The following is a 12,500-nucleotide window of genomic DNA, read 5'->3' as shown; positions in this document are numbered from 1 at the left end:
GTAAATATATAAAAAGACAATAAAGACATGTTCATCCAGACTCTCGTCTTCAGTTCACTGAATTCTGGAGTCTAACCCCATGGGTCTTAAAGCGGGACATGGACCTAGTCTGGGTCTTAGAGCGGGACATGGACCTAGTCTGGGTCTTAGAGCGGGACCCGGACCGAGTCTGGGTCTTAGAGCGGGACCTGGACCTAGTCTGGGTCTTAGAGCGGGACCTGGACTGTCCAGATGGTGGCGGTAATACAACACAAGGATGCAAACCGCCAAACTACTACAACAAAAGAAGAAGAAGCCTTTAACGCGTACTCTTATTTTGAGGATCAGATGACCTCATTTCCGGTGGCTTGGTGCTTCCTTCCGGTAGCTTGACGCAGCTTCGTCTCATCCCGGAGGAAACAATCGAGTCTAGTTTAGCGCTCAAAAGGAGCTAATAGTGTTATCTATCTTCATAAAGTGCGTGTAAACCGCACAGTTTGCGGGGTTGAACTTGTGTTTGGCGCTCTCAGCCCGCCTGTTTGTAGCTAACAGTGTCGGTTCGGCCTTGTTTATACAGCTCGGAGCAGGCCCGGTCCGGTCACAGGCTAACGGCTGTTTGTTCCGAGAGGATCGGCCCCTTTACTTCACCAGGTAAGTGACCCCCCCCTCCCCCCACCTCGGGATGTGACCCAGCAGAACGTGTCCGGTGTTTTTACCGGGAACGAGCCGGTACCAGATTGTAGTTATTGTTAGCAGTTAGCATCGTGCTAACGGTTTGCTGTAGTAGAGACGGTTCTCTCTGCTAATGCTAACGGCTAATACTGGATGCTAAAACACATTTAAATCTCACAGTACACAAAATCACCTGTTTATAACCTTCATACTTCAGTGTGTACTAACTAACACAGTGTGTACTAACTAACACAGTGTGTACTAACTAACACAGTGTGTACTAACTAACACAGTGTGTACTAACTAACACAGTGTGTACTAACAGTGTGTACTAACTAACACAGTGTGTACTAACAGTGTGTACTAACTAACACAGTGTGTACTAACAGTGTGTACTAACTAACTAACACAGTGTGTACTAACTAACACAGTGTGTACTAACTAACTAACACAGTGTGTACTAACTAACACAGTGTGTACTAACTAACTAACACAGTGTGTACTAACTAACTAACACAGTGTGTACTAACTAACTAACACAGTGTGTACTAACTAACTAACACAGTGTGTACTAACAGTGTGTACTAACTAACACAGTGTGTACTAACTAACTAACACAGTGTGTACTAACTAACTAACACAGTGTGTACTAACTAACTAACACAGTGTGTACTAACTAACTAACACAGTGTGTACTAACTAACACAGTGTGTACTAACTAACTAACACAGTGTGTACTAACTAACACAGTGTGTACTAACTAACTAACACAGTGTACTAACTAACACAGTGTGTACTAACTAACTAACACAGTGTGTACTAACTAACTAACACAGTGTGTACTAACTAACTAACACAGTGTGTACTAACTAACTAACACAGTGTGTACTAACTAACTAACACAGTGTGTACTAACTAACACAGTGTGTACTAACTAACTAAAACAGTGTGTACTAACTAACACAGTGTGTACTAACTAACTAACACAGTGTGTACTAACTAACTAACACAGTGTGTACTAACTAACACAGTGTGTACTAACTAACTAACACAGTGTGTACTAACTAACTAACACAGTGTGTACTAACTAACTAACACAGTGTGTACTAACTAACACAGTGTGTACTAACTAACACAGTGTGTACTAACTAACTAACACAGTGTGTACTAACTAACTAACACAGTGTGTACTAACTAACTAACACAGTGTGTACTAACTAACACAGTGTGTACTAACTAACTAACACAGTGTGTACTAACTAACTAACACAGTGTGTACTAACTAACTAACACAGTGTGTACTAACTAACACAGTGTGTACTAACTAACTAACACAGTGTGTACTAACTAACACAGTGTGTACTAACTAACTAACACAGTGTGTACTAACTAACACAGTGTGTACTAACTAACTAACACAGTGTGTACTAACTAACACAGTGTGTACTAACTAACTAACACAGTGTGTACTAACTAACACAGTGTGTACTAACTAACACAGTGTGTACTAACTAACTAACACAGTGTGTACTAACTAACTAACACAGTGTGTACTAACTAACACAGTGTGTACTAACTAACTAACACAGTGTGTACTAACTAACACAGTGTGTACTAACTAACTAACACAGTGTGTACTAACTAACACAGTGTGTACTAACTAACTAACACAGTGTACTAACTAACACAGTGTGTACTAACTAACACAGTGTGTACTAACTAACACAGTGTGTACTAACTAACTAACACAGTGTGTACTAACTAACTAACACAGTGTGTACTAACTAACACAGTGTGTACTAACTAACTAACACAGTGTGTACTAACTAACTAACACAGTGTGTACTAACTAACTAACACAGTGTGTACTAACTAACACAGTGTGTACTAACTAACTAACACAGTGTGTACTAGCTAACTAACACAGTGTGTACTAACTAACTAACACAGTGTGTACTAACTAACTAACACAGTGTGTACTAACTAACACAGTGTGTACTAACTAACTAACACAGTGTGTACTAACTAACACAGTGTGTACTAACTAACACAGTGTGTACTAACTAACACAGTGTGTACTAACTAACTAACACAGTGTGTACTAACTAACTAACACAGTGTGTACTAACTAACTAACACAGTGTGTACTAACTAACACAGTGTGTACTAACTAACACAGTGTGTACTAACTAACTAACACAGTGTGTACTAACTAACTAACACAGTGTGTACTAACTAACTAACACAGTGTGTACTAACTAATACAGTGTGTACTAACTAACTAACACAGTGTGTACTAACTAACACAGTGTGTACTAACTAACACAGTGTGTACTAACTAACACAGTGTGTACTAACTAACTAACACAGTGTGTACTAACTAACACAGTGTGTACTAACTAACTAACACAGTGTGTACTAACTAACTAACACAGTGTGTACTAACTAACTAACACAGTGTGTACTAACTAACACAGTGTGTACTAACTAACTAACACAGTGTGTACTAACTAACACAGTGTGTACTAACTAACACAGTGTGTACTAACTAACACAGTGTGTACTAACTAACTAACACAGTGTGTACTAACTAACACAGTGTGTACTAACTAACACAGTGTGTACTAACTAACACAGTGTGTACTAACTAACACAGTGTGTACTAACTAACACAGTGTGTACTAACTAACACAGTGTGTACTAACTAACACAGTGTGTACTAACTAACACAGTGTGTACTAACTAACACAGTGTGTACTAACTAACACAGTGTGTACTAACTAACACAGTGTGTACTAACTAACACAGTGTGTACTAACTAACTAACACAGTGTGTACTAACTAACACAGTGTGTACTAACTAACACAGTGTGTACTAACTAACACAGTGTGTACTAACTAACTAACACAGTGTGTACTAACTAACACAGTGTGTACTAACTAACTAACACAGTGTGTACTAACTAACTAACACAGTGTGTACTAACTAACACAGTGTGTACTAACTAACTAACACAGTGTGTACTAACTAACACAGTGTGTACTAACTAACTAACACAGTGTGTACTAACTAACACAGTGTGTACTAACTAACACAGTGTGTACTAACTAACACAGTGTGTACTAACTAACTAACACAGTGTGTACTAACTAACTAACACAGTGTGTACTAACTAACTAACACAGTGTGTACTAACTAACTAACACAGTGTGTACTAACTAACTAACACAGTGTGTACTAACTAACACAGTGTGTACTAACTAACTAACACAGTGTGTACTAACTAACTAACACAGTGTGTACTAACTAACTAACACAGTGTGTACTAACTAACACAGTGTGTACTAACTAACACAGTGTGTACTAACTAACACAGTGTGTACTAACTAACTAACACAGTGTGTACTAACTAACTAACACAGTGTGTACTAACTAACACAGTGTGTACTAACTAACTAACACAGTGTGTACTAACTGTAATTTTAAGGGGACCACGTACAATATTAAACATAAATGTTGCCATTTATTGCACCAGAGTTTGCTTAGAGCTAGTTTACATCTGCAGTCCATCGGTCACAATTAAAACACCTCATAGTAATACAAAATATAATTTATTTTATCTATCTGAAATATGTTGTATGGGAATAAAGGTCACCACCCCCTCCCAGTCGCTCCAGGCGAATTCTCCTGGTTACATCCTGCTGCGTTCTCACAGGAGTTTGGTGCAGGAGTGAAAGCAGCAGTAATGTTCTTTCTAACTTGTCTCTGATGCTTGTTCTCTCGTCCTCTTCTCTTGGAGAAATGACCCAGATGCAACAATGACGTCCAGATTTGGTAAAACCTACAGCCGCAAGGGAGGAGAGGGCACGTCCAAGTTTGACGAAGTTCTGTCGACCAAGAGAGGCACACTCAGTACCAAATGGGGGGACACCAAGTACAAGGCCAAGGTGGGCTCCAAGCGCGTCGGCGCTCCTAAGAATGACTCTGCGTCTGGTCTTAACAAGAAGGCCCGTCAGTCCGGGGACGGCTTTGAGGATCCATTTGGATTTGACAGCGATGATGAATCCAAGCCGGTGTCATCTCGCACGAGCAACAAGTCATCGCCCGCCAAGCCGGCTTCAGCGGAGCCGCCCAAGGCAGAACGCCCAAGTGTTTCTCTGCAGATGGGGAGCAGGTCTATTATCCAAGGAGGTTCCCACACCTCAGCATCCGCTCGAGGGGCGTCATGGCTGCCCAATGACAGGAGCCAGTCGAGGGTGCTGGAGGACACCGCTCGGTTCTTCAACAGAAGCAGTGATGTCATCGGTAAGACAGCGAATCAGAAATCTTTAGGAGGACACAGATCTAAACACGGAGCGCAGAGGTCTAAGTATATTCTTTATCACCGGTCACTTCAGGGTTAACTCTGGGTTTTCAGTCCTAATGAGGATTGTTCTCTTCTTACCTGGATATATCACCATGGTAACTAATAATGCACACCTAACCTGCTCCCGAGCAGGTTATCATGGAGATAATTCCACTGACCAATCAGATCTTTAGATCATGGAGCTGATGGAGAGGGGGGAGGACACTTCATGAGTCCTATAGTTCGTTAAGTTAATTATTACTTTTTCACTGATATCCTTAAACAGAGACTGAAAAAGCGCCGTAACATTTTAGTTGAAGGTGTACAATTACGAATATTTTCTTATGACTTTGAATTGTTTTCAACATTGTTTCTCTAACAATGTTTTAGTGTTTCCCCGCCGTTTGTGATGGTCAGAGCTGCAGTTTAAATATAAGTTCTCAAAACTATTCTACTCTCCACTTTAAAGAGTCAGAGCAACACATTCAGTTCAGAGAAGAAACAGAACTTATTAAAGTTCTAAATGAACTAACGATGGAACAAATATAATGAGCTGCAGTTTTCACGTTAATACTCTCCGTTTCTTCTTTTTGCCATTTTGTCCTTCCTGCATTTGTTACTGCAGCTGTGTAACTTTAGTCTTTGAGCCTGTTTGTCTTAAACTTATTTATATTGTTAATATAGGTTGTAGTTTTTGTGAATATATATGATATAGATATGATGATCTGCTGACGGCAGACTCAGTGATGATTGTGATAGGTTATATGAAGATAACTCCGCCCCCTTTATGTGCTCTTGGTAACTCTGGGTTGACCAATCAGGTTGATAACCAGCATCGTAGGACTGATAGTCACGATCTCTGATGCCAGGGTTAGTGAAGCCAGATCACCCAGAGAGACCCTGGATATGTTAAACTCACTTCGTATTACATATTCCTGCTCCAAAGTTGTCACACATTCACAACAAAACCCAGATCTTCTGCACGGTATAGATCAAGGTTACGTTTAAAGACCCGTTTCCACCAAGCGGTCCGCTTTGGTTTAGTCCAGTAAACTCTGATCTTGCACTTACAGGGTTGGGGTCACAGTTATTTGGAAATGCAGAGCATGAGCCAGATGGAGATAGCCACATCAGCTATATGAAAGGGTGACATCGAAGCGGCCCAACACGGCGTAGCTAGCTGTTAATTAGGTAAACGTTACAAAGAAAAAGAACAGAGACAGTAAACAAAGGACCCTTTAGGGTCAGATCAGGACCCTTTAGGGTCAGATCAGGACCCTTATCACCCCAACAGAAGTTTACCAAAGAAGCAGGACAGTACGGATCCCTATATTGGTACCAGTCCAAACTTTTGATGGTGGAAACACAATTAGATGGGTACTGAACCGGACCGCTTGGTGGAAATGGGACTTCAGATGACACAGCTTGGTTTCAGAGCCGTGTGGTGGTTGTGATAGTAGTCGTTGTTGTTATTGTGGTGGTTGTGATAGTAGTCGTTGTTGTGGTGGTTGTGATAGTAGTCGTTGTTGTGGTGGTTGTGATAGTAGTCGTTGTTGTTGTTGTGGTGGTTGTGATAGTAGTCGTTGTTGTTGTTGTGGTGGTTGTGATAGTAGTCGTTGTTGTGGTGGTTGTGATAGTAGTCGTTGTTGTGGTGGTTGTGATAGTAGTCGTTGTTGTTGTGGTGGTTGTGATAGTAGTCGTTGTTGTTGTGGTGGTGGTTGTGATAGTAGTCGTTGTTGTTGTGGTGGTTGTGATAGTAGTCGTTGTTGTTGTGGTGGTTGTGATAGTAGTCGTTGTTGTTGTGGTGGTTGTGATAGTAGTCGTTGTTGTTGTGGTGGTTGTGATAGTAGTCGTTGTTGTTGTGGTGGTTGTGATAGTAGTTGTTGTTGTGGTGGTTGTGATAGTAGTCGTTGTTGTGGTGGTTGTGATAGTAGTCGTTGTTGTTGTGGTGGTGGTTGTGATAGTAGTCGTTGTTGTTGTGGTGGTTGTGATAGTAGTCGTTGTTATTGTGGTGGTTGTGATAGTAGTCGTTGTTGTTGTGGTGGTTGTGATAGTAGTCGTTGTTGTTATTGTGGTGGTTGTGATAGTAGTCGTTGTTGTTGTTGTGGTGGTTGTGATAGTAGTCGTTGTTGTGGTGGTGGTTGTGATAGTAGTCGTTGTTGTGGTGGTTGTGATAGTAGTCGTTGTTGTTGTGGTGGTTGTGATAGTAGTCGTTGTTGTTGTGGTGGTTGTGATAGTAGTCGTTGTTGTTGTGGTGGTTGTGATAGTAGTCGTTGTTGTGGTGGTGGTTGTGATAGTAGTCGTTGTTGTGGTGGTTGTGATAGTAGTCGTTATTGTGGTGGTTGTGATAGTAGTCGTTGTTGTTGTGGTGGTTGTGATAGTAGTCGTTGTTATTGTGGTGGTTGTGATAGTAGTCGTTGTTGTTGTGGTGGTTGTGATAGTAGTCGTTGTTGTTGTGGTGGTTGTGATAGTAGTCGTTGTGGTGGTTGTGATAGTAGTCATTGTTGTGGTGGTTGTGATAGTAGTCGTTGTTGTGGTGGTTGTGATAGTAGTCGTTGTTGTTGTTGTGGTGGTTGTGATAGTAGTCGTTGTTGTTGTTGTGGTGGTTGTGATAGTAGTCGTTGTGGTGGTTGTGATAGTAGTCGTTGTGGTGGTTGTGATAGTAGTCAAAACAGAACGCTTCAGACGCTCATTCGTCCCCACAGCAATCAGGCTGTACAACAGCAGGAGCTAGCCTGTATTTATATATATTCTCTTTATATATAGTATACAATATTATTACAATGTTATTATGTTACCTTTATTATTATATTATAGGAGCTAGCCTGTATTTATATATATTCTCCTTATATATAGTATACAATATTATTACAATGTTATTATGTTACCTTTATTATTATATTATATCTATACTATACTATCTATATTACATTATTACAATACACTCTTATATTCTTATAACTATATATCTATACTCCAGTCAAACTGCACTATATTTATTATGCTTATAACTTATTACTATAACTGTCAATACTGTTTACATAACCCTCTGATCACAATGCCACTTTAAATTCTTTCACTGGTCACTTTAACTTTAACATGCCATTCACTGCACAGTATTATTATATCTTTTCCATTGCCCTGCTGAGTCCACCGTGCTATAGTCCTCTGTATATATCCCCCCCTTACTACCTGGATTGTATTTATGCTTATGTTGTTACTTTTTTATTAGATTTTGACTTTTGTTTTTGATTCTGCACTGCTGCTGCTGCTGTAACGCCCGAATTTCCCCATTGGGGATCAATAAAGTTATATCCTATCCTAGTCGTTGTTGTGGTGGTTGTGATAGTAGTCGTTGTTGTGGTGGTTGTGATAGTAGTCGTTGTTGTTGTGGTGGTTGTGATAGTAGTCGTTGTTGTGGTGGTTGTGATAGTAGTCGTTGTGGTGGTTGTGATAGTAGTCGTTGTGGTGGTTGTGATAGTAGTCGTTGTTGTTGTGGTTGTGATAGTAGTCGTTGTTGTTATTGTGGTGGTTGTGATAGTAGTCGTTGTTGTTATTGTGGTGTTTGTGATAGTAGTCGTTGTTGTTGTTGTGGTGGTTGTGATAGTAGTCGTTGTTGTTGTGGTGGTTGTGATAGTAGTCGTTGTTGTGGTGGTTGTGATAGTAGTCGTTGTTGTTATTGTGGTGGTTGTGATAGTAGTCGTTGTTGTTGTTGTGGTGGTTGTGATAGTAGTCGTTGTGGTGGTTGTGATAGTAGTCATTGTTGTTATTGTGGTGGTTGTGATAGTAGTCGTTGTTGTTATTGTGGTGGTTGTGATAATAGTCATTGTTGTGGTGGTTGTGATAGTAGTCGTTGTTGTGGTGGTTGTGATAGTAGTCGTTGTTGTTATTGTGGTGGTTGTGATAGTAGTCGTTGTTGTTGTTGTTGTGGTGGTTGTGATAGTAGTCGTTGTGGTGGTTGTGATAGTAGTCATTGTTGTTATTGTGGTGGTTGTGATAGTAGTCATTGTTGTTATTGTGGTGGTTGTGATAGTAGTCGTTGTTGTTATTGTGGTGGTTGTGATAGTAGTCGTTGTGGTGGTTGTGATAGTAGTCGTTGTTGTTGTTGTGGTGGTTGTGATAGTAGTCATTGTTGTTATTGTGGTGGTTGTGATAGTAGTCGTTGTTGTTGTGGTGGTTGTGATAGTAGTCGTTGTGGTGGTTGTGATAGTAGTCGTTGTTGTTGTGGTGGTTGTGATAGTAGTCGTTGTTGTGGTGGTTGTGATAGTAGTCGTTGTTGTTGTGGTGGTTGTGATAGTAGTCGTTGTTGTTATTGTGGTGGTTGTGATAGTAGTCATTGTTGTTATTGTGGTGGTTGTGATAGTAGTCGTTGTGGTGGTTGTGATAGTAGTCGTTGTTGTTATTGTGGTGGTTGTGATAGTAGTCGTTGTGGTGGTTGTGATAGTAGTCATTGTTGTGGTGGTTGTGATAGTAGTCATTGTTGTGGTGGTTGTGATAGTAGTCATTGTTGTTATTGTGGTGGTTGTGATAGTAGTCGTTGTGGTGGTTGTGATAGTAGTCGTTGTTGTTATTGTGGTGGTTGTGATAGTAGTCGTTGTGGTGGTTGTGATAGTAGTCGTTGTTGTTATTGTGGTGGTTGTGATAGTAGTCGTTGTGGTGGTTGTGATAGTAGTCGTTGTTGTGGTGGTTGTGATAGTAGTCATTGTTGTTATTGTGGTGGTTGTGATAGTAGTCGTTGTTGTGGTGGTTGTGATAGTAGTCATTGTTGTGGTGGTTGTGATAGTAGTCATTGTTGTGGTGGTTGCTGTTGTTGTTGTTGTTGTGATGTGAGTCTGAGAGAACTGTGCTCATTGGTTCAAGGACAGAGCAGCAGCGCTCACATGTAGATTCAACATTCACTGATCAAACTGTGAGAGGAACCGACCCCGGAGAGGGAGGGTCTAAACGTTGAAATACTCTTTGACCCGTGACTGTTGTATTTGTTTACTCTGGTGTTATTAATATAATGTGTTGATTACATTTTAATTGCATGTGCGGCCCAAATTAGAGGTCATCTTTTGAATTTGTATTAGTTTGACCAAAGTGATTCTGATGTTTCCTTCTCCACAGGGAAGTCCCAGCAGGGCCTGCCTCAGAACCAACACAGCTACTCGTGGTACCAAAATGCTTCTGAGAGTGATAAGAAACCGCTGGCTCAGACCATTACCCTAAAGACCGGCTCAGAGGCAGAGCCCACCTACGATTCCTGGGAGGCCATCATGGGTCTCCGTCCGCCATCACCCAGCCAGGAACCTCGCAATCCCGCTCCAACCCTCTCTTGGGTTTCGACAGGCGTCACCACGGGCAGCTGTAACATACGGCCACCCCGATATGAAAAGCCCCCCTCCCCCCCACACCTCCAGAGCCTGAGCGAGGACCTAGGGGGGGACTCAGACTTCCTCGTGGAGACATCAGAATATTCGCAGACATCCTCCTCCTCATCACTCATAAGAAACTCTAACTGTCGGACATACAGGAGGCCCAACAAACAGGGCTCCGACAAAGCCTCGGACTCCAGTGGCTCTGCGAGCACTGATCTTCCCAAAACCACTTCTGATGGTAGCAATAAGACGATGGGGGGCGGAGGGGGGCGGGGCAGAGGAAGGACGAGGGACTACACAGTGCTGCACCCCTCTTCAGTTTCAATGTGCAACGTCACTATCCAGGAACGAGGAGTGGAAGAGTTCAGCACTGATGCAGCTCCCTCTAGTGGTAGCAGTGGAGCGGGGTCAGGCAGCACGACAGAGCTGGGAGAGGCAGGCTGGCAACGGAAAAAGACGGAACTACAAAACACCAGGTAGGATAACCCCAGGTGAAGGGGGTGGGGTCTGTCTGAACCAGAAGCAGAGCAGATACGTTTCCCTCTCTGCAGATGCCTCCTTTGGTTAGTTAGGTGTTGTCGTGGTTCGACTTTACACAGTGGACACATTCACGTGACGTGACAGACCAGGGTCAGGACAGCAGCTCGCCTGTTCTGCAGGTTTAGATGTCCTCATGGAGACACAGCTGGTCAACGTAAGAATGAACATATTTCAGGAGGTTCTTTCAGGTCATTTCACTGACCCTAAAGTTTGAAACAAAGACCCACACCCGACATCGGTTTAAAGGTCCCATATTACCCAGAATCCTCTCCTCCATGTTCCTGTAACTGTGTCTCTAGTCTGTCTACAAACCCCCCAATGATGAGAAAAGTCCATCCTCTCTCTCTTCTGCCTGCTCAAACAGGCCATTTGGAGATGTTCCCTTCATGACATCACAAAGGGCAGTAGCCCCTCCCCCAGGTGGGTGACACTCCCACAGCTAGGTGTTTGTTCTGCCCTCTGAGTCTGCCTTCTCACCGTAAACAATAGGACATGGAGCCAGAAAGCAGCGAGTACACCCGAGCCCTTCCAGAGAGGGGGCGTGGTCAGACACAGCTCATTTGCATATTTAAAGCTACAGACACAGAAACAGCCTGTTCTGAGCAGGGCTGAAATAGAGGGGTTTATAGACATGATCAAATACAGGATCAGAGTGGATTTACAACAACACACTTCACACACATGATGAAGAGGAGCGAGGACACTGATTGAAGAGGAGGAGGTCATGTGACCTTTAACCTGGCTACAGGATGTAACTGTGTTTGTCTCTGTGTCCCCGTTCTCCCTCAGGTCCAGACCGACCCAGGCCAAGTCTAAGAAGGACAGTAAACTGGAGCTGTTTGGTTTCGATGACACAGATGTCCATCAGGTGGAGAACAATGAAGACAATACAGACGGTGGTTCCAGCTACAAGATAAAATACTTTGGCTTTGATGACATGAGTGACAGCGAGGATGATGATGATGTCAAGAGCTCTAAAGAGAGGAGAAGGGCCAAGAGGGCAGCTATGGCCATGGCAGACCCAGTGATCACCATAGAAGAAGAAATATCTGCTGATGAAGAGCCGCCGGATCCCTTCGAAAGGCTGGAGAGTGCAGAAAGACCGACAGTGAAGGACAACAAGAAGAACTCAGAGAGCCGGATACGAGCAGGTGAAACACACTTTCCCTGACTTCGAGCTTGTTTAGTGTAAAGGTCAACTTCCTGTACAATGTCGATGAGGAAATACAGCAGAGCGCCCACGCCATGAAGCTCGCTGTGTGATTCGGCCTTCATGACCACATGATGATGCTGACTCCCGTTTATTTGTCTGCAGACGTTCTCGACTTCTCGGAGGAGGGTCTCCAAGTTGTGGCCGGGGTTCCCAGGAGGCCGCCTCAGGGCAAAGCAGCCGAGAAGAACCCGGACTCCTTCAGGAGAATCTTCAGCGCCCACAAGAAGGTGAGAAACCAGCGTGTGTTATAGAGTCAGAGAGAGAGAGGTGAACGACATGCTGGACAGGAGCCACATGTCGGATTTAAACCCGAGCTGCCTGATTAGAGGATTACAGCCTCTGTACATTGTGCACACTTACAAACCACTAGGCCACTAGCGCCCTATACAC

At 42.8% G+C, this 12,500-nt stretch overlaps 1 protein-coding gene across 2 annotated transcripts in view; it reads left to right on the top strand.

Moving 5' to 3' along the window:
- Positions 1-328: 328 nt before the first annotated feature.
- LOC306842332 (wings apart-like protein homolog) overlaps positions 329-12,500 on the top strand; it is a 21,355-nt gene continuing 9,183 nt past the window's right edge. The window contains exons 1-5 of one of the 2 annotated variants that reach the window (XM_079372513.1): positions 329-630; positions 4,463-4,957; positions 10,107-10,833; positions 11,687-12,048; positions 12,213-12,337. In XM_079372513.1, the coding sequence (XP_079228639.1) occupies positions 4,471-4,957; positions 10,107-10,833; positions 11,687-12,048; positions 12,213-12,337 (1,701 nt within the window). In that variant the 5' untranslated portion in view covers positions 329-630; positions 4,463-4,470. Of the gene's footprint in view, positions 631-4,451; positions 4,958-10,106; positions 10,834-11,686; positions 12,049-12,212; positions 12,338-12,500 lie in introns of both variants that reach the window. The other variant, XM_079372512.1, reaches the window with a different exon arrangement.

Source organism: Symphodus melops (assembly GCF_947650265.1).
Source record: "Symphodus melops genome assembly, chromosome: 21".
NCBI classification, from domain to species: domain Eukaryota; kingdom Metazoa; phylum Chordata; class Actinopteri; order Labriformes; family Labridae; genus Symphodus; species Symphodus melops.
This window is presented reverse-complemented; position numbering and strand designations above follow the sequence as displayed.